This window comes from Tiliqua scincoides, chromosome 2 (genome assembly GCF_035046505.1).
Source record: "Tiliqua scincoides isolate rTilSci1 chromosome 2, rTilSci1.hap2, whole genome shotgun sequence".
In the NCBI taxonomy this organism is placed as follows: Eukaryota; Metazoa; Chordata; class Lepidosauria; order Squamata; family Scincidae; genus Tiliqua; species Tiliqua scincoides.
This window is the reverse complement of record NC_089822.1, coordinates 114,068,440-114,093,883: the sequence shown is the minus strand read 5'-3', so window position 1 is coordinate 114,093,883 and position 25,444 is coordinate 114,068,440. Positions and strand designations below refer to the sequence as shown.

Genomic DNA, 25,444 nt, shown 5'->3' with positions numbered 1-25,444 from the left:
CCATCTAACCAGAGAGGAGATGCTCTCACCAAACTCCAAATCCAGAAGGGGTTCCACTGTACATTATTCCTTCCCCAAACCCCACCAGGGTTATCGAGATGGGGAGGAACAGGGTCCTCCACTTAACAGAGGGGTAACATTGCAGGTATTAATTGCTCAAGGATAAAGACCCCTAGACCCAAAGCACCTAAGTAAGATCTCATTCCTGAGGCATACAGTTCTTTCATGCTGCTGCTAATTCACTGCTTTAATTCTTTTCTCTGCCTTACAAGGGACCCATAAGCTCAAATGAGTCTCAGAAATGAAGACAAAGTTATTTAATTGATATAAATAACAAATGGCGCAATCCAAACCTTGGGTTCGGCTGCCCAAGTCCTTTGGGCTGGCCTGGGAGGGACGCAAACGTGCCGTACAGCACATTTGTGCCTCCGTGGGAGGAAGGCAGGCCAGTGCTCTCAGAAGCGCCGGCCTGCAGAGGCCGATGGAGGCCTCTGCATTGGCTTCCTCCCGGCTCCTTGCGTCGGCTCAGAAGACAGCAAGGGTGACAGGTAGGTGTGGGGAAGGCAGGAGACATTCCTGGGTGGGGGGAAGGGAAGGTGATGGGTGGCCCCGGGGGCGGGTGCATGGGGAGCCAGGGGCAGGGCTGGGATCCTGCAGTTATGCCAGATCCCAACCCCCATTCCTGGGGAGAATGAAGTGGCTTGACGACGCTCCACTCTCCTTGGACTTGTTCCACCTCAGGAGGTAGCACAAGTCCAAGGAGACCCATTGGGGCCAGCAGCCCTTACCCAGGGGTAAGGGGAAAAGTTTCCCCTTGCCTCTGGCTAAGCTGCTGCCTGTCACAATCCTGCGTTGGATACAGCACAAGCCTCCTGGCTTGCCTGTTCAAGTGCAAGTTAGGATTGTGCCCAAAGTTATTTATCCCTTTTGAAAAACAAAATATCCAGCAGTAATTTTGTTTTTCAAAAGGGATAAATAACTTTGTTCCAACATGCTTGGTGTAACCAGAGATATGGTTTGCACCAGGCAGAGCTTCCTATACAGGAGTAAAATCTACTGAATTCAGTGGAACATAAGTCCACACAGGACTGCAGTGTAAGTCTGCCAACCACCTTCTTCACTCCACTGTAAGACTCAATGAAGCACCCATCAAGCCCAGCAACACCTTCTCCCACTACACCCCTTTTCTGTGTATGCACTTAAGAGTCAGCTGCTATCTAAAGATTTGGTACAACAAACTTGAAAGATTACAGACTGGTTCGTGATCTTAGGCCCAATAAAAGGTACTCTTTTACTAATCCTGTATGGATCATATGCCCCTCCCCACTGCTCAAAGGCTGATTCAAGTGTGTAGTTGGGTAACAGAACCCCGATCGCCTATATCAAGATAGAATGGGGGCAAAGTCAGGAATGTGTAGATGGGTTTGCGAAATGAAAACTTTATTATATACACTAGACCAGTGTTTCTCAAACTGTGGGCTGGGACCCACTAGGTGGGTCGCAAGCCAATTTCAAGTGGGTCCCCATTCATTTAAATATTTTATTTTTAATAGATTGGATGCTCCCATGGTATGTGACTGCATTTGGGGAAATGTTAGACCTGTACTTTTAACAAGCTACTATGTATATTCTTTTAACAATGATCTATATTGACAAACAACCAATTACTAAGTCCCACTGATGGGGCATTGATTGATGATATTACTAAGTCCCATTGATGGGACTTACTCTGGGTAAGTGTGGGTAGGATTGCAGCCTAGGATTGTTAAAAATGTTCCTGCTTGATGATGTCACTTCCGGTCATGACATCACTTCCGGTGGGTCCTGACAGATTCTCATTCTAAAAAGTGGGTCCTGGCACTAAATGTGTGAGAACCACTGCACTAGATCAGTTGCAGACCTCCCATTCAGTTCTAATTTCCTGGAAGCACAGTTTAAAGACTCAGGGAAGCCTCTGCTGCCCCCTCACCTCTCTTTGTCCACAATCCTAGTTTGCTGTTCTTGCCCTCAAGTTCCCCTTGAAGAGAAAACGGGGTGTTTGTCCAGGAATCGCATCATTTTTTCTCCCAGCATCTAACTGCAGGCTCTAACTGCAACAAGAGGGATGGGGCAGCACAAAGGGGAAAGGCAGAGTGCTAAGCCACATGAACTGGATGCGCTAGTTTGCTCCAACCAGCACAAAAAGAGGGGGTGTGAACTAATGTCTTACATGCCAGTGGGCTGAAGGAGCATGTTTCTTCTTCTTTGTCCCCACCTCCTTGATATGTGTCCTGCGCAAGCAGGCAAGACTATATAGAACAGGTAGCGCAGCAAAATGAACGTAAGAGCGATGCTGGCACCCCCTTATGGCTAACACATGGGGTGGACCCCTCACTGCTGCTATGCTATTGAGTGGCAGTCAAGAAGACCAATCAAAACCCCAAAAGAAGCATGCTTGTGGTTTTTTGAAGCCGTTAGTTACCGTATTTTTCGCTCTATAAGACGCACCTGACCATAAGACGCACCTAGTTTTTAGAGGAGGAAAACAGGAAAAAAAATATTCTGAACCAGATAGTGTAATAAAATATGTCTCTCCACTGCTCTGTTTCCATGCTCCTTAGCATATTTTACTACCTCTAGTTTAAAAGGAATTTTATATGCTAGCCTTTTCTGCTTTATCATCCTTGCACTGGTAGAATGAGTATTTTTCTGCAAGTGCATTGTCACTAAGCTCTGAACATTTGCATTACCATTGAGCGCCAGCATTTGCATTACAATTTGCATTTGCATTACCATAGAATTTGCATTTGCATTACCATTGAGCGCAGGCAGGACCCTGGTCAGGGGCAGAAGCACCTGCCAAGGAGGCTCTGCTGCCCTGAGAACGCCTGCAGCTTTGCAGTATTTGCTCCATAAGACGCACACGTTTCCCCCCCCCCACTTTTTTTGGGGGGAAAAAGTGCGTCTTATAGAGCGAAAAATACGGTACATAGGGAAAGAAGAATAAGAGATTTTTTTAGTGTGCGTTATCAAAAATAGGTGGTCTTGTTTGCTACCTGGTTAGGATGGTGATCTTGGTTGCTACCTGGCTAGGATTTTCTGTCCTGGATTATGGCCAAAAATAATTTTACGTTTTGGTTTTAAAATTTTAATTATTGAACATTAAACACAATGTTAATATAGGGAGAGCCTGTATCTGTAGATTATACATCTGTGGATCTGTGATCCAGACTCGGCTCCACTTGAGCTCTCCGAAGGGGAGAATTAACTCTTTGGAAGAGTTAATGGATCATAGATGGTGGATTTGAGTATCTGCAAAATTATGTGTCAGCAGGGGGTCCAAGAACAGATCCCCTGTGGATACCAAGGCCCCACCTCTACTTGTTTTTTAATAATATATCCTTAAAAAAAATTGATGGAGTGCCTTGACAGTATTCGCCCCATGTCAATGTGCCATGAGATGAAAAAGGTTGAAAATTACTGCACTAGACAAAATAGGAAGAGCAGAAGACTACTTTGTCATGGTGAGATGACAGGTTAGACAACAATGGAATTATCCTAGCAATAGCAGAAGGAAATTACTAAAGCAAAGCCAGGAAGATGGGCGTCCAGGGCTATGGCAGATGGAAAAAGGAGATGCCATGCAGATAAGGTATCATAATGCTGCAAATGGGAGCGTGGGGGAAAAGAAAAGAAAAATAAGATCCTGTGCCAGTACAGGACGGATAGAGTACCATAATGCAGCAGAGGTGCCACCCGAGGGAGAATTTGGATAGGGGGCTATTACAACAATATCTGGGATGACAAGTTGCTATAGCACTAATCAGAGAAGGGATCACTATAGAAACAGCTGACCATGGATGGAAGATAAGAGTTTACTACAGAATCAAATCCCCAGGGTATGGGCAAAAGAGAGGAAGAGGATAATACAGCTGTGGATAACATGGACAGATCCAGATTAAGCCCTCCAGATTAATAGATATGAATAAAATACAGGAAGGTCACTTTATTCTGCAGTGTCCCACATTCCTCTCCCTTTCCTCTGGAACAGCATGGACTTTTTAAACTTGGAACAGGAAGAGGCATCTTCCACCCAACTGCCCTATGTCACTACAGTTTGTAAGAAGAAGAGGTGGTGAAATGGCCCTTTAAGCTGACCTTTCAGAACAATTCTGGGCCACCTTGGGCCTTTCTTAGCAAAACAAAGTGGAAGAATCTATTCTCCAAAGAGCATCTGATCCCACCCTCACAGACATAAGGAAGATGACAATTAAATTTCGTAGTTGAATGCCCTTCGGGAAGATAAAGCAGGGGAAATTTAGTAAATAAATAAAAATAAAATATCCCTTTTGTGGTTGACTTCCATTCAGCATCTACTAACTTCTGCCTGGCTATTAAGAGAACCTCCTTGGTAGCCAACTCACAGTGCCTTGCAAACTGCTACCAGCAAGTCCAACATCATAATATATATTTAATACAAGCACCCTGGAAGCCATATCCAGTGTATTACAAAAAACCCCGACTACTGATCTTCACAAATCAACAATCGTGACAAATGATCATGAGAAATCTTCTACCAAAGAAGGAAAGAAACCTCTTTCAAACACAGTTTGATTCTGATGGCCACAACCTGCCTGACCTGGAAATATTTCCGAAAGAGAAGCCATAAATTCCAAATACATCAGAAGACATAGAAAGCCTCTGAATCCATAAACTTAACAGTCCCATAGCCTTACACTGGAAGACACAATGAAAAAAAAGTGAAGTTCTTGCATGTTCTTGCCACTCTCCTTAGATTTCTTTCATCCTCAGTGTTCTAAAACCTTGGCCTCCCAGACTTAAGCCATTTCTGCCCAACGTTGCATATACGCAACGGGGATGAAATGTGTACACCTGTGGGCTGGGCAGAAATGGGTTAATCTGAAAACTCAGCTGGGTTACTGAGGCTCAGGGATGACCCATCACAATGCTGCCACCTTCTCTGTCTCCACAAATCATATTGGCTAGAAAAGATATTTTTGCCTTCTTGATATATGGTGAGAGCGTCATCTGGAGACACTTGACAGCACTTTCATACTATTTTAGAATGTTCAAAAACTCTCATGACAACACACCTGTTATGTAGGTTATTATCCCCCCCCCCCTTTGCAGATGGGGAGCAGAAACTGAGAAATAACACCTCACCAAAATTAATCTAGTCAGTTTGTGGCAGCGGTGAGATCTGAACAAAATCTCTCAAGCCTAAGTGCACAAATGGAAAATATATTCCCCACCCCTCCAAAAATCTGTATCCTTGCAGTAACAAAAGGAATTCACATAGTGTTATGTGGAGTTATCCAGTTTCAACTTCTGGATTCATAGATCCATCCGAGTCACTATGTGACATTTGCTTTGCACCTATTTTCTCCATTTGGGAGAATCTACATAGGTTGAAGAGGGAGCACAGTTGGGAGGGGGGCAGATAACACAGGCCAACACACATTTTGCTTACTTAAATGTTACACCAATTCCTGGGTATATTTGGGGTGCAGATTCCAAAAATGGCATCCGTTTTGCCCTATCACGTCTAGTTTTGGAGACACAGCATAGCCTCTTTAGGGAATGGTTCAAGCAGCTTCCTCATGAGGAAGCCTACACCATGGCTTCCTCATGAGGAAGCTGCTTGAACCATTCCCTAAAGAGGCTATACTATATCTCCAAAACTAGATGTGATACGGCAAAACGGATGCCATTTTTGGAATCTGCAACCCAAATTCATATCAAACCACCATAAAGTTTGGGAAAAACTTTTCTGACCCTCAATTTTGGAGGCCTGTGTAACTAAAAGTTTTTATATTTAGGACACAGAGTTGGTCTCTGTGGTCTTCAAGCTCTAGGTAATAGCTTACCGTAGCATTTCGGATGGCTGTTAAGATATCCAGCATGGTAAGGCCTGCCAGTGGATCTATGGACTCCAGGGTGCGGCCAAAGGTCTCATGGAAGATGTAGCACATTCGGGCACCACCGCACCTGGCATGGATGGGGGGAAATCAGCCTCAGAGGGCACACACCCTCTCTCCGCTAAGCCACATCTCTGCCCAGACTGTCACTCACAGTTCAGACGTCTCAATATTACGAGCAGTGCCCTCAATTGTGTTGCAATACTCAGTGGCAAACTTGGTGATGATCTGAAGCAAGGTGGCATTCTTGTCCTCAATGGGCTCTCCATAGCTCTGCAGCACGGACTGGTACTGGGCTGTTAGCACATTCACCCGGGTCTTCAATTCAGGTAGACAGTCACGTATGTGGTGCATCAGCAGCCTTGGAGACAAGGAAAAAGTCAACCACTGCAATTCGATGAGCATGGGACACCCAAATGCCCAGTCCACCCCTAAAAGCAGAGCCTTTGAGTACACAGGAGAGGAACTTGCATTTCCCCCTCCCCCAATGTTGTCCTTGGGACACAAAGGAGCTCAGAGGGTGTATGTGGGAAGGTTGTGGGATGTGGGAACATCATCATGATAACCACCATGAACTTGGGCTGTCAGACTGGGCAAGCACATAGCTTGGTGCTCAGCATGTGCTTGACCACTTAAGGCCCCAGATTCAAGCCCAGCATCTTGAAGCAGGACTGGAGAGGGACCTTGAAAAGTTGTGATCTATCATTATAGACAGTTCTGGGCTATGGTTTACTTGTTCCAAGTCCATCCCATGACATTCATGGCTGAGCAACCATGAGAAGTCAGTTTTCCCAGTTCACGTTTGAGGGAGAAGCAGTAGCTCAGTGACAGAACCCCCACTCTGCATGGTGAAGGGTCATTCTTGGATGTCTCTAAGTAGGGACTGGAACAGGGTTATCCCAAGTTGGAGGTGTGGAGATACTTACAATCCTCCTTTATTCTGCCCCTGCCTTCTGCCTGCCAGTGCTCCTCTCTGAAAGCTCCTATTTCAGACAAGCTGGGAAAGGCAATTAGCCCATATGTCTTGGCTCCCCTTTCAGAGAGGAAGACTCTGGTGGTGAGGCCTGCCTACCGAGAGCTGGTTGGCTTTCTGCCAGGAGGAGCTTCCACAGTTGCCACCACAATTCCTTCCCATCCAGGCTCTGGAGAGTAATCAGGAAGTGGAAGGGTAGACCAGCTGATACCTGGCCGGGGTAGGCAGATAGGCAGCGGATCCCATGGAACCAGTTGGTCATCTGAAGAGCTACTTCACCCTGCCTCATGAGTGGGCTAGCTTTGGTTGAGAAGACCTCTGCCTAAAACCCTGCAGAGGCATTGCCAGTCAGCACAGGAAATACTGAACCAGAAGAATCAAAAGGTCCAAGTCAGTATAAGATGGTTTCCTTTGCTCATTATACCATACCCTATTTAGGTGAGTGGAGGAAACAGGTCGGATGGAGAGAATTTCTTGCTGGCTGGAATATACCCTGGGGAGCTGCAGTTCAGGCTGAAGGAACTCCTTTGGGATTCTCCACTCCTATGCAGAGCCTGAAGCAGGACAGTGAGGAGCTGGCAGGGAATTCCTGACTTCACAACACCCAATATTTATCTCAAGGTGCCTGCCTAGATACCAGTTCTGTTAGTTTAGTGCCAGCCAGGATCCTCTGTCTAATGAGAATTCTGCACCTGCAAGGTCTGGCCTGAACTAAGGCTTGTTTAAAATAAAAAGCAGTTCCTGGTCCTTGTGAAGATTCTGAAAACACACAGGCAGTCAGTATCTGCACGAGATGCCAATATTTTGAGCACAAGATTGAGGATTTTTTTAGGCACAATGCAGGAAGTCTTATGTACACAAGCAAGAAATGTAACACGCCCTGAATCAGTTCCTCTGGTCCCCATTGAGGATTATACTCCCAAAGGCTCCTGTTTACCCCTTCTAGTTCTTCACCCCAGCTCCTTCATTTTTTGTGAGCCCTGGTCTCTCAGCTTCTTAACTTGTAAAGGCTCTTCCATAGCTTTCCCCCTCTCACCTATTGAGAGTCTTGGCGAGGTGGCGCGTGCCATTTCTGTTGGCAAGTGATGGATACCTCTTCTGCAGGAAACCCTGCTCATCTTGTAGGGACTCACTGATGCTTTTGTTGCTATTGATATCTTGTTGGCTCCTGTCAAAGGAAATGGGAGTTACAACTGCAAATTCATCATTAAACACAAATCAGGGTGAAGCCTTGTGATCCAGGAGTCTATATGGACAATCCTGCCACCCCATGCAACTCATATTATTACATGCTCAAGAGTGTTCTGTACCACTTGAAGTGGGGCTGCATTCTTAGGAATCCTAAAACTATTCCAATTTCCTCTTCCCCTCTCTCCCAATACCACTGACCTGTTGACCACTCCAATAATGCCCAGCTTGACAGGGATCACACGGCCCAGCAGCACATCCATGGCATCTGTCCCAGCATCCATCAAGTCCAGCTTGGTGATCACTGCCAGTGTCCTTCGACCTGCAGAGAACAACCATTCTTTCTCGGTTCTCTCAGTAACTGCTGATGTCTAGAAAGGAGGACCCTTACTACACCCTCATTCCCCTCCATCCCAGTCTGTGTATTTCTTCCTCTAAGGCAGTGTTTGTCAAACTGTGGGTCAGGACCACTAGGTGGGTCGTGAGCCAATTTCAGGTGGGTCCACATTCATTTAAATATTTTATTTTTAATATATTAGACTTGATGCTACCATGGTACCATTTGGGGAAATGTTACCGACCTATACATTTAACAAGCTATATATATATGTGTATATATATTTTTTTAACAATGACAGTCAGTGGGACTTACTCCGAGGTTAGCATGGGTAGGATTGCAGGGTAGGATTGCTAAAAATTTTCCTGCATGATGATGTCACTCCCCGTCATGACATCACTTCTGGTGGCTCCTGACAGATTCCTATTCTAAAAAGTGGGTCCCGGTGCTAAATGTGTGAGAACCACTGCTCTAAGGCCCTTGCTTTCCCACTCATTTTCTCCTAAGCCTATTATCAGTCTAGAGCAAGTTTCAAACTTCAGCAGTACATGCAACTGTTCACTTTTATTGTAGCCTAACCACTAAACCAGGCTCCCTGCCCTCTAATGTCTCATACTAATGACCCAATACACATGAAGAGGGATACCTCCCCAGCAGACAGCTCATAATTCTAGAATTGTACATCTCTCCATGGAGACAAATTTCTGACATTCTGATCTTCAGCATCCTGTCATCATACTGCATCACATTCATGCACAACACACACACACACCATACCATCAGGGTCAACATCTCGTGCTAGTTTGAGTGCCTCTGAGGTAGCCATGTCAGTGTTGGCAGCAGTCACAGCCAGGATCAGGCAGTTTGGATTGGAGATATAGGACAGGATCATATCCCGGACTTGTCCCTCAATATCAGGAGGCTGATCTCCAACAGGCACCTGCAAGCCATTCACTGAATTACTAAAAGCCAAAGAATAGTTGGGTTTTATTTCTAGCTTGAAAGGTAGATAGATTAGGAGCTTGTAGCACATCAACTGTATCAGACTGCACCCAACACTGAAGAATGTTTTCTAATTCTCTTTCTGCCTTAGGGAGGAAGGGCTGTAATCAAATCCAAGCACCACATAATTCTTGCTTTCTATCTCCAACTCTAGGAAGGGGAGCTAAGTTTACTAAGCAAGTGTAGTGGTTCTAGTTTCATACACCGGTAACCTAGTGTGAATTTGATGCACATGTTCTAGAACATGTAGAACCTTAAGTTCTTTTCTAGTCAGGGAAATGCCCTTCAAACAAGAATATTAGCTTTCTTTTGAAGTCCATAAAGTTCTAGCCCTCATGGATGGACAAAGGAACATCTATTTTAGAAGGAAGGCTGTATACAATTCTTTGATCCCATGCAAGCACATAAAATGTTTACTGGACACAGAATGCAACTTTCTAGGAAATTCAGCTTTCACTTAATTAAAACAAAAACTTTTCTAGATCATATGACTACAAAGCAATCTGAGGAACAACTGAAGACCCTATCAGGGTGATTGAGTAAAGTCCAGACCAAATGTACAGTTATTCTGTGGGAAAAACACATCTGTGAGTTTCCACTCACATGGGATTTGTGACCACACCTTTGCAGCAATCCTGAGGTTTAAATGTGGAAAAGCAATGCTAGTCCCTCCTCCAGTGCTGTCAATCATCCTTCAGCAGGCCTTATGTGCCCTCATGTATTTGCCAGTTGAAAAAGCAGCATTTGCCAGTTGAAAGGGGTGGGAATTTCCCTGAGGTTTTGCCCTTCTGAGGGCAATAAACTTCCTGCTCCTGCCAGTTGTGACAGGTTTTAGGGCAACACTGCAAGATTTGCATGCTTTTTGTTTACTGGGTTCATTTACTGTGCAAGTGTGCATGGAGAGTTGACTAGAAGCCAGTCCCTGGACACTCCTTGGGGCTTGCTTCTGAGCAAGTAAGTACAGATCATGCCCCAAAACAAGCAAAGGGACCACAGCCTCAAAAGAGCACTACTGCTGAACAAAGCACCACTGCACTCTACATTTTTTGTCCAAGACCCTCCCCCCCCCCCCCCGAATCCTGGAAATGGCACTTTCCAAAGAAAAGCTGCCAAACAGTGCCTGGTACACCTGCCCCTCCAACAGTTCCTAAAGGCCTGTATTTCATATTCCCCATGCACACTCAACTTAGTCCCTACCAAACATGCATCAACACAAAATTCCAGTTTTATGAAGGCTATGCAGTCTGCAACAACTACCGCGACATCTCTCTCCTTAGCGTTGTAGGAAAGCTGTTTGCCTGAGTTGCACTAAAGAGGCTCCAGGTACTTGCAGAGAGCTTCTATCCAGAATCGCAGTGTGGATTCCGAGCCAACAGGTCCACCACTGATATGGTATTCTCCCTTAGACAACTGCAGGAGAAATGCAGGGAACAACGACAGCCACTCTTTATAGCCTTCATAGATCTCACGAAGGCTTTCGACCTGGTCAGCAGAGACGGCCTCTTCAAGATTCTCCCCAAGATCGGATGTCCACCCAGGCTCCTCAGCATCATCAGATCTTTCCACAAGGACATGAAGGGCACTGTTGTCTTCGATGGCTCCACATCAGACCCTTTTGACATCCGAAGCGGAGTGAAGCAGGGCTGTGTTCTTGCGCCAACCTTGTTTGGGATTTTCTTCGCTGTCCTGCTGAAGCAGGCCTTTGGAACTGCAACAGAAGGCATCTATCTCCGGACCAGATCAGACGGAAAGCTCTTCAACCTCTCCAGACTGAGAGCAAATTCCAAAGTCCAGCTGAAATGTCTGCGTGACTTCCTCTTTGCCGACGATGCAGCTGTCACTACCCACTCTGCCAAAGATCTCCAGCAGCTCATGGATTGTTTTAGCAAGGCCTGCCAAGATTTTGGACTGACAATCAGCCTGAAGAAAACACAGGTCATGGTTCAGGATGTGGACTCACCTCCCTGCATTACAATCTCTGCACATGAACTGGAGGTTGTCCATGACTTTGTGTACCTTGGCTCAACGATCTCCGACACTCTTTCTCTCAATACCGAGCTAAACAAGCGCATCGGTAAAGCAGCTACCACATTTTCCAGACTCACAAAGAGAGTCTGGTCCAACAAGAAACTGACGGAACATACCAAGATCCAGGTCTACAGAGCTTGTGTCCTGAGTACACTTCTGTACTGCAGCGAGTCATGGACTCTTCGCTCACAACAGGAGAGGAAACTGAGCGCTTTCCACATGCGTTGCCTCCGACACATCCTCAGCATCACCTGGCAGGACAAAGTTCCAAACAACACAGTCCTGGAATGTGCTAGAATCCCTAGCATGTATTCACTGCTGAAACAGAGACGCCTGCATTGGCTCGGTCATGTTGTGAGAATGGATGATGGCCAGATCCCAAAGGATCTCCTCTATGGAGAGCTCGTGCAAGGAAAGCGCCCTACAGGTAGACCACAGCTCTGATACAAGGACATCTGCAAGAGCGATCTGAAGGCCTTAGGAGTGGACCTCAACAGGTGGGAAACCCTGGCCTCTGAGCGGCCCACTTGGAGGCAGGCTGTGCAGCATGGCCTTTCCCAGTTTGAAGAGACACTTGGCCAACAGTCTGAGGCAAAGAGGCAAAGAAGGAAGGCCCATAGCCAGGGAGACAGACCAGGGACAGACTGCACTTGCTTCCTATGTGGAAGGGATTGTCACTCCCGAATCGGCCTTTTCAGCTACACTAGACGCTGTTCCAGAACCACCATTCAGAGCACGATACCATAGTCTTTCGAGACTGAAGGTTGCCAATATGATGCAGTCTCATAAAGCATATACCAATCAAAAAAAAAAATCATTCAAGACCACACAGTACAGGGTTTGGGCCTGAAGAATTTGAAGTATTTTCATGCAGCAGGTCATACCCTGAAGTTCTTGCTTCACCTACAGAGGTGGGATCTCCCCTACCCACACACCCAATCCCAGCACATTCCCCATCCCAACCTCCAGGTTCTGAAACGTGTTTGCCAATCAGAGGGAGCAAAGCAGTGGGAAGATCAAGTACAGCACCCACAGTTTTTTTTTCCTGCAATGTTTCCACTCTCTCATTCCAAATCAGCACCAAACAAAAGACTGGAAATCACACATTTGCTGGGAATGGTATAGTTCTTCATTTAGCATCGTGGATATATTTCCTAAAATGCTGTGCACCTCCCAGGTATCTTTCTGAATTCTGGAAATTATCATTGCACTCTCAAGGCCTCTCACCTTGGTGATTCCTGGCAGATCAACAAGTGTCAAGCTGAGCACATGTGGAGAGTAGATCTTCAGATAGAGAGGTTCAGGGCTGATTCCCTGCAAGCAGAAAACCCAGTTAAAGAAATAGATTGAGAAGAAGTAAGGACACCAGGATTCTCATGAGGGTGAGGGGCAGCTCAAGAGCAGGTACCTTATTGGCTCAACAGCTCAAGAGCAGGTACCTTATTGGTCCCAGTCATCCGTTCAGTCTCGCTTTCAATCTCCTGTCGAATCTCAGTGAAGTCAATAAAGATCTAAGGGAAGATAAATTGACCAAAAAGGCTAACTCAGGTGAGATCGTCAGACTGAAACCCAAAGATGTTAAATTTCCTTAGAAGCTGTGAAAGGACTGCAGTTCTTCCAGGCTCCTCCACTAGTCCTCTCCCCTACTCCACCTGTTCTCATTCCCTGCCAGCTATGGGGCAGAATCAGTCCTGCTTGCTATAGCAGGTGGAGGAGAATGGGCAAGCAAAATCAACAAAGAACCTCATAACTTGGTGGTTCATAACATTGTAGGATGGCAACTGGGCAGTTCTAGTTAAGGAACAAAATATCTGCTCTCCAGCTTTTTTTCTGGGGAAGGGAAAAGGAACCTACTTCCAACAGCAAAAAAACAACAACAAAAACACAACAGCAAAACTTTAAGGGTGCATAAAAGAATGATTTGGAAAGTCCAGCAAAGAGTAATTTAGATTCTGCACCATGCAGACTCAACTCAGAAGTGCTGACGATTAACACTATGAAAAACAAGTTTCCAGCTTCCATGGTAATAGAAATGCATTTGAAAACCAGCAGGCAATATCTGCAAAAGGTCCCATTATTGTAACTACTGTAACATTCACACAATTCTTACAGGTGCACCAAACACTTTATGAAAGATGTCTAAAAACAGAACAAACAACCCGCTGCAGTGGGATCCTCATTCATAATGTAACTCCGGCCTGTTTAGACTCTAAAACAGTGGTTCTCAAACTTTTTAGCACTAGGACCCACTTTTTAGAATGATAATTTATCTGGGACCCACTGGAAGTGTCATCACCAAGCAAACTAAAAAAATTTTTAAATTATTATTTTTAATATAAATTAAAGTAAAACAAATTGTTCCACCAATTCTCTCTGTAGGCTGCCTGCAATAAATTCAACCTTCCCCCTAAAAAGCAAATAAGTAAGATTTTCAGGCCTTCCCACTGACCAGTTCAATTTAAGTTCTTATATTTAAACCAGTTCAGTGTGATTTGGAATGAACTCGGTTTTAAATCCAACATGGGGTGGAGGCTGAATTGGAATTCAAAGAGATTCAACAGCATTAAAACCTCAGAGCAATGAGGAGAGGAAATGAAGCTCCACGGGGGGGGGGGGGGGGGAGAGGAGTCTGGAAAAACACCAACCCTTTCCAATAAAGCAATGGTTCTCAAACCTATTAGCACCAGAACCCACTGTCAGTAACAAAATTACCCCTCACCTCTCCCAGGGCAAAGGTATGCGATGCCCCACCCCCCCATATTTACCCTGTGTGAAAAAGCTTCCCACATGGTCCTGGAGTCACACGAGGCTCAGTACTGAGGGTATTTGCCCCATTTGCCCTGCCCCAGGAACATTGCCACCCACTTTTTAAAATGACTCCGGGCCCAATCCTATCCAACTTTCTAGCACCGGTGCAACCATTATGCAACTCCAAGGTAAGGGAATGAATGTTCCCATACCTTGAGGTGGTCTCTGTGACTGCCTCCCCACCTTAGGATGCAGTGAACACCCCATTGGCACAGCTACACTGGGCCTGGGAAACTGGATAGGATTGGGCCCTCACTGTTTAAAATGACTCACACCCACCTAGCTCTACAGTCTAAAAAAGGAAATAAGTAACTTTACCAGGTCAAGCCACCATTTTTATCCTTTTTAGTGGAGGGGGGGCTGTCTTCTGGAGCATTTGTTCAGTTCCACTTTCATTAGATTGGGACCATTCAGATGGCCTTGCATTTTCTTTGCCTGAACTTCAGCAGGAGCCAAGGTATGGTTGCTTACTTGTGAGTAAACATGACAGCATAGCTTAGTTTCATTTTCCATAGGGCTCAATACATTCATCAGCTTGGAGGGAGGGACTTCCTTCTCAGGTGTTTTTTTGGGGCTGCATTCATCGGATTGATACCATTCTGGTGGAGTTGGATTTCTCTCAGCCTGCCCTTTGCAATGGACTAAGGCGTGGTCGCCTGCTCATGAGCAAACACACAAAGTGGCTCAGTTTCACTTTCCATGGAACTCCATGCATTTAACCCACCAACCATCAGGACAGTTTGAGAAACCCTGCTCTAAACTATAGCTATAACTGCAACTACGCTTACAGTCACAATCCTATGCAGGGTTAGGCACTTTATCGAAGTGTTCAGTCTCAGAGTGATTTAACTATGCCCAGAATTGCACTGTTATTAGGATGCTGTGTCTTCTGAGTAAATCTGTTTGAAGTTTAGGCTGTAGTATTTCTCAGTTTGAGTCCTGGAAAAACTGATGTCATGGCACACGTGCTCCCACAGCAACTGAATCAACTATGCATGTGCCCAGTTGATGAGGCGAGCCCCAAAAGTCAGTCCTATCAATCTTGGTGAGTCACCTATCAATCTTGGTGAGCTCGAGTGACCACTGGTGGGAGGCTCGCAGGTAGCAAAAGGGTGGGAGGCAGAAAATATGGGATTTTAAAGCACGCTCTGGGGAGGTTATGAAAAGCATGCTCCCGAGCAGGATGAGGTCTTTCTGACTTAAGGAGGGTCTCAGATGAGCTATCAAATACTACCAAGAAAACCAATTCTACCTGCTAGCAGGGCTGATTCCAATCATTTTGCCACCAATGACAATATGCTTATTTTGTGACTCACCCTGCATCGTACTGTATGCTAAACACAAGAAGCAGCCTTATACCTAGTCAGACTGTTGGCCCAGCATTGTCCGCATTGACTGAACACTCCAGGCAGGTAATGGTGTTTCCCAGTCCTACCCGGAAGTACCAGGGATTGAACCAGGGACTTTCTATGTGCTGAGCTATGTGTGCGCACACACACACACACAGACGAACACACACTCCTGCTGGAAGATATTGTACTCGCTCCTTGAGGGCTGCTCAAATTGCTGCTTTTTGTATAGAAGGACAGAATAGACCTTCAGTGAGGAAACATATGGAAAAAGAGGCAGAACTGTCCCCACACCACAGACCCTGGGGAGAGGCAGGATGAATAATTGTGTTCCTCTGCTATGGAGGATTTGTCCCAGTTAGCCTGAAACCCCAGGAACGCTGCCATCCTAGACAGCTATCTGTATCATCCAACCTGTACCTTGTGCTTGCAGTGCAGGAAGGTGGCCCACTCATCAGCCTGTACACCTGCAACCAAGAAAAGCATACCAAAAGTTGTCTGAGAATCTTTTCAGCATCTTTTAGTAAGCCATTTCCCCAGAAACCAACAAGCTCAAGGGAATAACCTCTTGCAACTGTACTAACTTCCTGAGATAGAAAGGCTAGCGTACAGCAAGCGCTGCTAGGAATGAGCACCTAAATCTGTTTGCTTGTTCATATGAATTCTTTTGTAAAATCAGTCCAAATCATTCCAACGTCTTTCTCCCTATTTCTATTTTAAAGCTCAGTCTTGCAAATGTTATCTTAAAGATTGCCCCTTCATCCCCTGTTGTGCTCACTCCATCTTCTCTTACCCAGTATATTTTGGCTGTAAAGCCTCCCACCGAAGTCTTGCACTCTAAGCCTGGATGTGTAGGGGTTGACTATGATTTGTCAATGAGAACTCTGCACATGCTTGGATTCATGTTTGTTTTTATTTCCACTTAGTTTCAGGGCTAAGCCCAAATATTCACAAATGGTACCAGAGTTGCTCTGATCAAGCTAATCTAAAGTCTCTGCTAGTGGCCAGATGAGGTATTTGATACCAATTTTGCAAAAATGCTCTTTTACAGTAGGCAGTGACATAGCTAAGGGGGTGCAGGGGTAGCAGTCACACCAGACAACTAGCTTTAGGGGACCAACAAGCTGAGCTTGACACTAGTGGTCAAAATTGTGAAAAAAATTGATATGTACGAATAATACCATCATGTTATATAGCATTGGAAAAGTGATTTAATGCAGAATGCAATGAAACAAACCTAATTGGAATATCTGTATTCTATCAAAAGTTATGGCCAATTAACCAGAAAATGAAAACCCAACTGCCTTATGGAACAAAAAGTGGATTTCTTTAACTCAAAACTGACCTATGACTGCTCTGGGAGCCAATGAGATGTTATTGTAACACAGCGTGGAACCAATAAGGTGTTAATATGAGTCAGCTCTCATTTCCATGTATTATAACACAGCTACTCCTGCTCCTGTTCCTGTTCCCCTGGGGGCTGGGGATAAGAATAGGCCCTCAGTTTGGCTGTACTTGTCGTAAGAGGCGACTAAACAGCCACCGGGTAGATGGGACTCGTCAGCCTGGGAAGGCAGCTCATCTGAGAGAAGGAAAACTCTGATCCCAAACCTCCACTGTCTTGTGGCTACATCCAGTTATGGAAAAGGCTTCAGGAGTCAACCTTGAGGCAAAATCCGGAGCCGGAGTCCCTGAGGCAGTTCATGGCTGAACACAGTCACATTCTAGCAACTCCTGCGACGCTGCTGGAATCAACCGTATTGGCCTCTGCCTTTCCATTGGACCATTTCAGCGACGTGGAGAGGGGGGATTTGCTGCATGGGTAACAGCCTATCCTCCATACCTACTTTACCTAGGCTTTGCGCACTGGAGAGGACACTCTGTTCCAGAACCACCATTCAGAGCGTGACACCATAGTCTTCCGAGACTGAAGGATGCCAACAATGTACTCCTGCTAACTGGTAAAGAGGCACTTTTTCAAGTGGGGATCCCCTAATATTTAGCATATAGAGAATAACTGTTCCTCTTCACCCAGCACAGTGTCTCTAATCAATAAGGGGCACACTTTTTATTTATTTACTTAATTAAATTTGATTTTGTTGTGGAAGGGGGCTACAAAATCTTCTTTGATCCCAGGTAGCATATAGATGCCTTAGTTATGCCACTGGCTGGGGAGAGAAGGCAAGTTTCCCCCAATTTGCACTTTTTAAAAATCCCAGGTGTGATGTCACTTCCGGGCATCATTTTAAGTTCTGCAATGGGCTACACATTCATTAGCTATGCCACTGACAGTAGGCAATAGCATTAGAACAACAGATTTGTCCACCTTTCTGTAGTCCCTGAAGAAGGCTCAATAATACCAACAGGCATAGAAGTCCTTCCAGATGTGAGCTTAAAAGGGTTGGGCATTCAGAAATGGGGCAGCATAGTTTGGGGCTGAACCTGATCAGCCTTTATAAACTCTTTTAGCCAAAACTGTCATTTATTCATTTCTGTATTTATATATCACCTTTTTCATAGATTCAAGTCAGCTTACATCAGCAGGCTGGCCATAAACCCCATTTTTCAAATAACGTTTTACAAGTATGCGGAAACTCATGAAAGCCTTCATTTCACCAGATGTTTCCCTTTTCATGGTGCAGTCGCCTTTTCCTAGCTGCATACCTCTCATGCCTTCCAAGCTTCTATTGGCAGCAGCTACAAATCAAGTCCAGGCAAATTCTCAATCTGGCGGTCTCCCATTCAAGTACTAACCATATGTTCCTAAACAGTACATAAATCTTACAGCAGATACCAGAGTATGCTGATCTCACAGATAAGTCAAGGGCTTAATGTGTTAATAAATGTGTTAATTAAATGTGTTAATAAACTTTTGGATATTTGGAAGCCTTTATTTAGACATTTATGCATAAGATCCGCAGGTCGCCAGTTTGAGGCCACCGGCACTGTGCGACCTTGAAGCAGCTGACAAGCTGAGCCGAGTTATTCCATCTGCTCTGAGCGTGGGAGGATGGAGGCCAGAATGCGATACCGGATCAGAAAGAAACATCTGAATGTTGTGGTTCTTGAAAGATAGATCCTTCTTTCAATTGTAAAAATCCCAACGGGGATTTAAATAGCCTACCTATGTAAACTGCCTTGAATAAAGTCTGAGGAGAAATCTGACGACCAAGAAAGGCGGTATATAAATACCTGTATTATTATTATTATTTATTATTATTATTAAGACACTTTTGCTAGTGATCGTAGTTTTATAGATAAGGCCATCTGTAACTTTGTCTTGTTTATTTTTACTGATTATATTCATTTACAGGATTTATCGTATTTTATGATTTTATCATTTGTATTACATTATTACATTTTTATCACATTTGTATTATGCTATTCATCAATAAAGGAAAGCAGATGATAGACAGATGATAGATTCCAACATTCCACTCTCATATCCAGAGCCAAGACCCAGGAGTCAATGCTCCCTCATAACTTTCTTGCTATGCTTGGATAAGGACCTCCAAAGCCCAGCTCTTTCCTTACCACTTTCTCCACTGGCTGTCCGTCTTCTCTCCTCCAATGTTGAGACATGCACCAGCTGCAAGATAAGTGGCCGGCGCGTGACAACACCAGAGCCACGTGGCAAGAAGTCCCGGCCTACAACACTCTCCAAAACTGAGCTCTTCCCACTACTCTGTGGAGACAGGCAGCCGCAGGAAGGGGGAAAGGAAAGGACATGATAAACTCTAAAGGAAAAAAACAACGCGATTTTATTCTAGAAACTTTTAAGCAGCAATCCTATACACACTTGCCTTGGAGTAAGCCTCACTGAACACAATAGGACTCAGTCCTGAGTAGACATGCACTGCAAATCTCTTAAGATTATAGAAAAGGAAGGATATGTTACAGGAAGGATCCTGACCTTCCTCCTCTAATACAAGCCTTATTTTATCACTGCCTTGTGGCAGTCATACATTTTCAACTTTTTTCCAGCCTCTCCTTTTGCACCTTTAAGAGCAGCTTGACCTACAGGCATTATCAGGGAATAATCTCCATACTACAAAACACTTCATCTGTTGATTTCTGCAGATCGCACTGCTGTTCAAGACACAAGAGTAAGCCTTCCGATTAGCTGACAACTCTAAATTAACAGAGACCCTAAGAATCACAGGATGTGATTGTGGGGTGTGGGGGATCAGAGAGGAAAAAGAGATATGCCAGAGATACCAGAGTTCTCAGCATCAGTAACTTGCCTAATTCCCTGTAAAGCACTGGTTCCCAACCTGTGATCCATGAACCACAGGTTGTCCAGAGGACAAGACAAGAGAAGTGGTCCTTGAGGTCACAGGAATAAAATCACCTTTGATCACGTCCAGCATCTTCCTGAGCAAGCACTCCTTAACAGAACACCAGAGAGGGCACAGAAGGGACCATCCACAGCCGGCACTGAAGTGCCACCTGCAGATGGTCCATTCTCAGTCGTCTCTGGTGGTCCGCTCACTTGAGAGATGCTTCCCCATGCTTCCCCTCCACCAGGGAGGGTGGAGAACAGAACGCCTGCCGCTGGCATGGCAAGCGGTCCACGGCAATTCCAATTCTTGCCGTGGGTTGCTCCACGTGTGGGTTGTGGGTGCTCGGACTCCTCACACAGTGGCCAGATGCAAGGGAGGGCACCAGGATGAGGTCTCTTGTTATCTGGTGTGCTCCCTGGGGCATTTGGTGGGCCGCTGTGAGATACAGGAAGCTGGACTAGATGGGCCTATGGCCTGATCCAGTGGGGCTGTTCTTATGTTCTTATGACAGTGCTTTTGAAGGACTCCAGCAGGGAGGCTCTGCCTCACCTGCCTCCCCACCCACCACAGTGGGATGTGGGTGCTGGGGCTCCTCACAAGGTGGCAGCGCTCTTCAAAGGGCTCCAGTGGGAAGGCTCTGCCTCACCTGCCCGCCACCTGCTGGGGAGAGGTCTAAGAGGCAAGACACACCTGGGAGCCGACCACCACAATCTGGGGCAGCTGGATGATCTCGGCCCCCACCGTGTTGAAGATCTCTTGCAGCTTGTTGATGACGGGGATGAGGGTTTCCATGGCGACGGAGAAGCACACCTCAGGTGGACGGAGGGTCCTTCCCTACGAGACAAAGGGGACGCGTGAGCAGCAGGAGCTCTGCTCCCGCCCGCCACCGACCAGCTCCGTGAGCCGCCACCCCTCAACAGAGCAGCCTCAACACCACCGCCTCGCCTCAGAGACCTTTGCCGCGGACCGGCAACAACCGCCCTCGCGCCTGAACCTGGAAATCCCGCCCCTCCAGGCCGGACCGGTCCTCGCTCCTATTGGTCATGGTCTTTGACACTGATTGTTTCTATAGGGTCAGGATTCCGTCCATCAAGAGAAGAACAGGCTCTATTGGAGGACAGGCGACCCTGGGGCGGGGCTACGGTTCATTGGTCAGCTCATGGACCAATCAGATGAGAAGAAGAGGGTTCGAGTGGAAGGCGTTCAAATGTCAGACCATAAGAGCACAGCTTTTGTCTTCGGAGGTCAAGTGGTTGCTTCTGGTGTCATTCAGTAGTCCCCGCCCCCTCCCTTGCCCCGCCCCTAGAACCATCAGTACAGTGCAGGAGTGTGTGTGCACGTCTGCACCCTGCAGAGAAGGGGCCGGTGATGGCCGCGGGCGCCTCCCACATGAGGAAATGCTACAGTCTCTAGGAAGACGCATGACTGAGACATACAATTATGCAAGAGGAAAGATTTTATCCCTCTTGCACAACACCAGAACCAAGGAACATGCACTAAAATTGACCCGCAGGAGAGTGAGAACAGACACAAGAAAATATTTCTTTACCCAGTAATTGAACTGTGGAACTCCTTGCCACAGGATGTGGTGATGGCACCTGGGCTAGGTATCTTTAAATGGGAATTGGACAGATTTATGGACACTTGGAAGTTGGCGTTCCACGTCTTTCTTTCCAAAAACCATTTACAGTCCAAACTAAGTATGAAAAGGGGATATTTTGTGTCCTGTCATATAAATTCCCAGTGGGCTTGTGGTTTTGGTTGACCTGGCTCGCTAGGATGTTGGTGTTCTTTTCCCTATTCTGAAAAGCCCCTTGTAGCCCAGGAATGGGGAATTAGGATAAATCTGGTGGCTCATTCCTTCACTCCCACTTAGTTTGTTCTTGTGTGTGAGACTGGCTTTGTTTGGTGCCTTAGGCTCAGTCATTCTAACTACCTATTGTTTGTTACAAATGCATTTTGGCTGGAAAAGGGTTAATAATGTCATTGGAAATGTCTTTTCCAAAATATTGTTCTCATGTATGTTTAAAACCTCTCACTGTTTTCCGCAAAAATATGAGTTATCAAATGTCCATTCTGGCTTGCTTTGGATAGATTTTCACTGGAAAGGGGTTAATAAAAGCATACTTTTGGAATAGGTCCAGTTCTAAAATATTGTGCTTGTGAATCTACAACACTTATTTGCATCCATTTGTTAAGGGATTTGTTCTAATTTGTTCTATTAAAAAGTTCAAGTGTAGTCTTATAACCTGTGAATTGTTGGAGCCTCTTGAGATGATGGAAGGAGCTGAAAGGTGGGACAGCTCTCAGTGTGGTTATAAAAACAATACTTCAAATAATCTTTAATTAAAATAATTATTTAGTTCAGCACTTTGGGAAGTCATCTTACTAGGTATCAGCACCAATGGAGTTTCAATGCTTGGGGCAAATACAGTGCAACAGTGCTCAACCTGGATTCAATCTGGATCAGGATTGTTGCAGGGCAAAAGATTAACACTCTCTCTCTCTCTCTCTCTCTCTCTCTCTCTCTCTCTCTCCAATCCAGGTCACCTCTTCTCTCTGGCTTTTACATAGGTTTACCTGCTGATTTATCAGCATTATTCAATCATAACTTGTTAATTATAAAGCACCAAATTGCGCAAGGGACTGTGCAGCAATTGATTTCTGCATCTCAAACCTGTTAAATCAACAGGCAGCTTTTTTTCCTGGAGAGCTGGCAGTCATATTCAGGGCTGCTGTTTACAAGTTCTTCATGTCAAGCTGTGATCCATTCTTTGATCCTTCTACCTCAGCTTCAGTCTAGCCAAGTTCCCCAACTTGTATTCATACATTTGGATTTTTTATTCAATTAACAGAACTGAATTTCTCTGACCTGAAAATGTTTAAACATTCACCACTTCCATTTAGAAAGGTATATGTAACACTCATCCCTCTCTAATTTTTCCAGTTGTTCTCATCTCTGATGAACACACTCTTCATTCCATCGCCCAAATCACATATGAAGATGAGGAAACACACACATCCATACCCAAGACATTTTTTCTTGATCTGCAACTCTTTGTACTCAGACGTGTTAATGTGGATATAGGATGACGTCACAGTGAAAAGGATCTTTCCTCCTTGGAGATAGGGGCAACTTCATCAATACACAGTGTGTGATCTGCCCTGGGACCCCTGTTGTTGCTGTCAGCAGAAGTAGTGACACAGACAATGAGACAAAGAAGTAGCCTGGGGTTTTCTGTGTTTTGTAAAGGAAAGCTGAGGCTCCATTGAGGAAATGGTGATTGACAAACAGGTCAGAAAGACATCCAGCAGTGACGTAATTCATGTATTTGACACCTGGGGCAGATAATTCTGTAACACTCCCTGTCCTACATAATTCCATCATTCTCATCTGCCAGTTCAAAAGTGCCAGTTCAAAACTCTAAGGATGCTGCACATGTAGTACGCAGCGAAACAGCTTCAGCTTCAGAAAACACAAATTATAAGTGTCTGGGCTTGCTTAAGTTTGGGCTTAGCCCAAGAACCATTTGCAGGAATAAGGCTTAAGAAATAGGAGCAAAGATGCCTCTGAGCATGTGCAAATGCAGAATGGAAGCCCCAGTAGATAGGTTGTGCCTTGTTATCCACTGGGGGTTCCATTCTGGAACCCTCAGTGGTTAAAAAAAAATAAGTGGGTACCAAATCAATGGAAAAATATCTTTAAAGACCCACTTCCAGGTTTCTGGCTCCTCCATTGTCTCCCTGAATGAATTGGTATAGATGCTATACTACATTCAGCCAATAGATGGGGTGAATAATAGAATCTAGTGGAATGAAATTATAATTATTTAACAGCGCAAAGGTAGAAAATTGGTTTTTGATGCTTTTTCCCTTGTTAGAAAGCATTTAAAGGTGGACGGTATTAGTGGTGAGTCAAATCAGTGGATACCAAGATCCCACCTGTGTATAGAAACTTGGACTCAGCCCTGCAATACCATTCCCAAATCTAAGGATATCTTAAGTAATATTTAAAAGAGTGTTTCTGTCCACATGAGAAGCTTAATCTGAGCTTGGACAGTAATCAGGTGATGAACATGCATGTGTGGATCAGCCCTAAGAGTCTGATGGAGTTGATTTGCTGCTGGTAGTTGTTGCAATTGGCTAATTAATTACCCAGATGTAATTCCCAAAACATTCTCCAATTGGTGAGTGAATACCATTTTCCCAAAGTGCAGTTTAGCCTGTCAAAGTTAAAACAATATAGTCAATCTATAGAATCTTTACCACCCAAAGGACGGACATTGGTGCCCCGGGGTCACTGAACTCCAAAGGGTCCATGAAGGGTAACAGCAGGGCTGTGTTGAGGTTGGCCCTGCCATGGCAGACCCATGCCAGGATCATGGTGGGCCTGGGTCAAGACCACCTGCCAGGGCAGAAGAAGCGAGCATCTCTGGCTGGCACATCGTCAGTCCGGCCATGGGTTGCTTGCCCATGGTTCTCTGGTGGGGAGATCTACACCTTCAGAGGTTGATGCATTGTGGCTTGTCAATTCTCACCAGGGGGTGGGGGCTATCTCCCATCTCATAAGAACATAAGAACAGCCCCACTGGATCAGGCCATAGGCCCATCTAGTCCAGCTTCCTGTATCTCACAGCGGCCCACCAAATGCCCCAGGGAGCACACCAGATAACAAGAGACCTCATCCTGGTGCCCTCCCTTGCATCTGGCATTCTGACATAACCCATTTCTAAAATCAGGAGGTTGCACATACACATCATGGCTTGTACCCCATAATGGATTTTTCCTCCAGAAACTTGTCCAATCCCCTTTTAAAGGCGTCTAGGCTAGACACCATCACCACATCCTGTGGCAAGGAGTTCCACAGACTGACCACACGCTGAGTAAAGAAATCTCCCCCCGCCCCACGGAACCAGGTAAGCTGGGTGGACCCGGACAGAATCCTAAAGTTCAGATCTATGGCTATATTAGCCATGGTAGTTATGCAACCCCCAATCTGTAACTGAAGTAATGGTATGTGTCAGTGGTTCTCAATCTTTTAGCACCAGGACCCACTTTTTAGAAAGAGAATCTGTCAGGACCCATTGGAAGTGATGTCATGGCTGGAAGTGACATCATCAGGCAGGAAAATTTTTTAACAGTCCTAGGCTGCACTCCTACCCAAACTTACCCAGGAGTAAAGAAACACTGAACTATATGTGTCTCCTCTTCTCTCCCTCTTTTGTCTTCTTTGTGTCAATATTAAGATTGTAAGCCCCTCAGAGCAGGGTCCTGTTTTTTCACTCTGTAAAGTGTCATGCACATTGATGGCATTATATATGACACATGATGCTTTGTCTCTTAGGGGACATTCTTCTCTTAGCAGGAATATCTAAAGTAGGGTGCCCCAAGACTTAATTCTTTGTTCATATCAGTTCTGTATTCCTAAATGTGGGTTTGTATGTTGATTTGAGTTGCTCAAAATCAAAGCTTTAGGCCAGAATAAATTCTAATATCAGTAGTGGAAAATGAAACAGGTGATCCAGGGCCCAGGTGGCAGGCGACAGGGCGATGTCTGA

At 45.4% G+C, this 25,444-nt stretch overlaps 1 protein-coding gene across 1 annotated transcript in view; it reads right to left on the bottom strand.

Annotated features, from left to right (window-relative positions):
• LOC136639621 (dynamin-1-like protein) overlaps nucleotides 1-20,884 on the bottom strand; it is a 29,552-nt gene extending 8,668 nt beyond the window's left edge. The window contains exons 1-11 of the mRNA XM_066613976.1: nucleotides 20,841-20,884; nucleotides 20,577-20,720; nucleotides 19,138-19,288; nucleotides 16,024-16,070; nucleotides 12,886-12,957; nucleotides 12,674-12,760; nucleotides 9,194-9,356; nucleotides 8,281-8,401; nucleotides 7,928-8,059; nucleotides 6,073-6,279; nucleotides 5,868-5,988 (exon numbers count right to left, since the gene is read on the bottom strand). Coding sequence (XP_066470073.1) covers nucleotides 5,868-5,988; nucleotides 6,073-6,279; nucleotides 7,928-8,059; nucleotides 8,281-8,401; nucleotides 9,194-9,356; nucleotides 12,674-12,760; nucleotides 12,886-12,957; nucleotides 16,024-16,070; nucleotides 19,138-19,288; nucleotides 20,577-20,678 — 1,203 coding nt within the window. The 5' untranslated portion in view covers nucleotides 20,679-20,720; nucleotides 20,841-20,884. The remainder of the gene's footprint in view (nucleotides 1-5,867; nucleotides 5,989-6,072; nucleotides 6,280-7,927; nucleotides 8,060-8,280; nucleotides 8,402-9,193; nucleotides 9,357-12,673; nucleotides 12,761-12,885; nucleotides 12,958-16,023; nucleotides 16,071-19,137; nucleotides 19,289-20,576; nucleotides 20,721-20,840) is intronic.
• Between the last annotated feature and the right edge of the window lie 4,560 nt (nucleotides 20,885-25,444).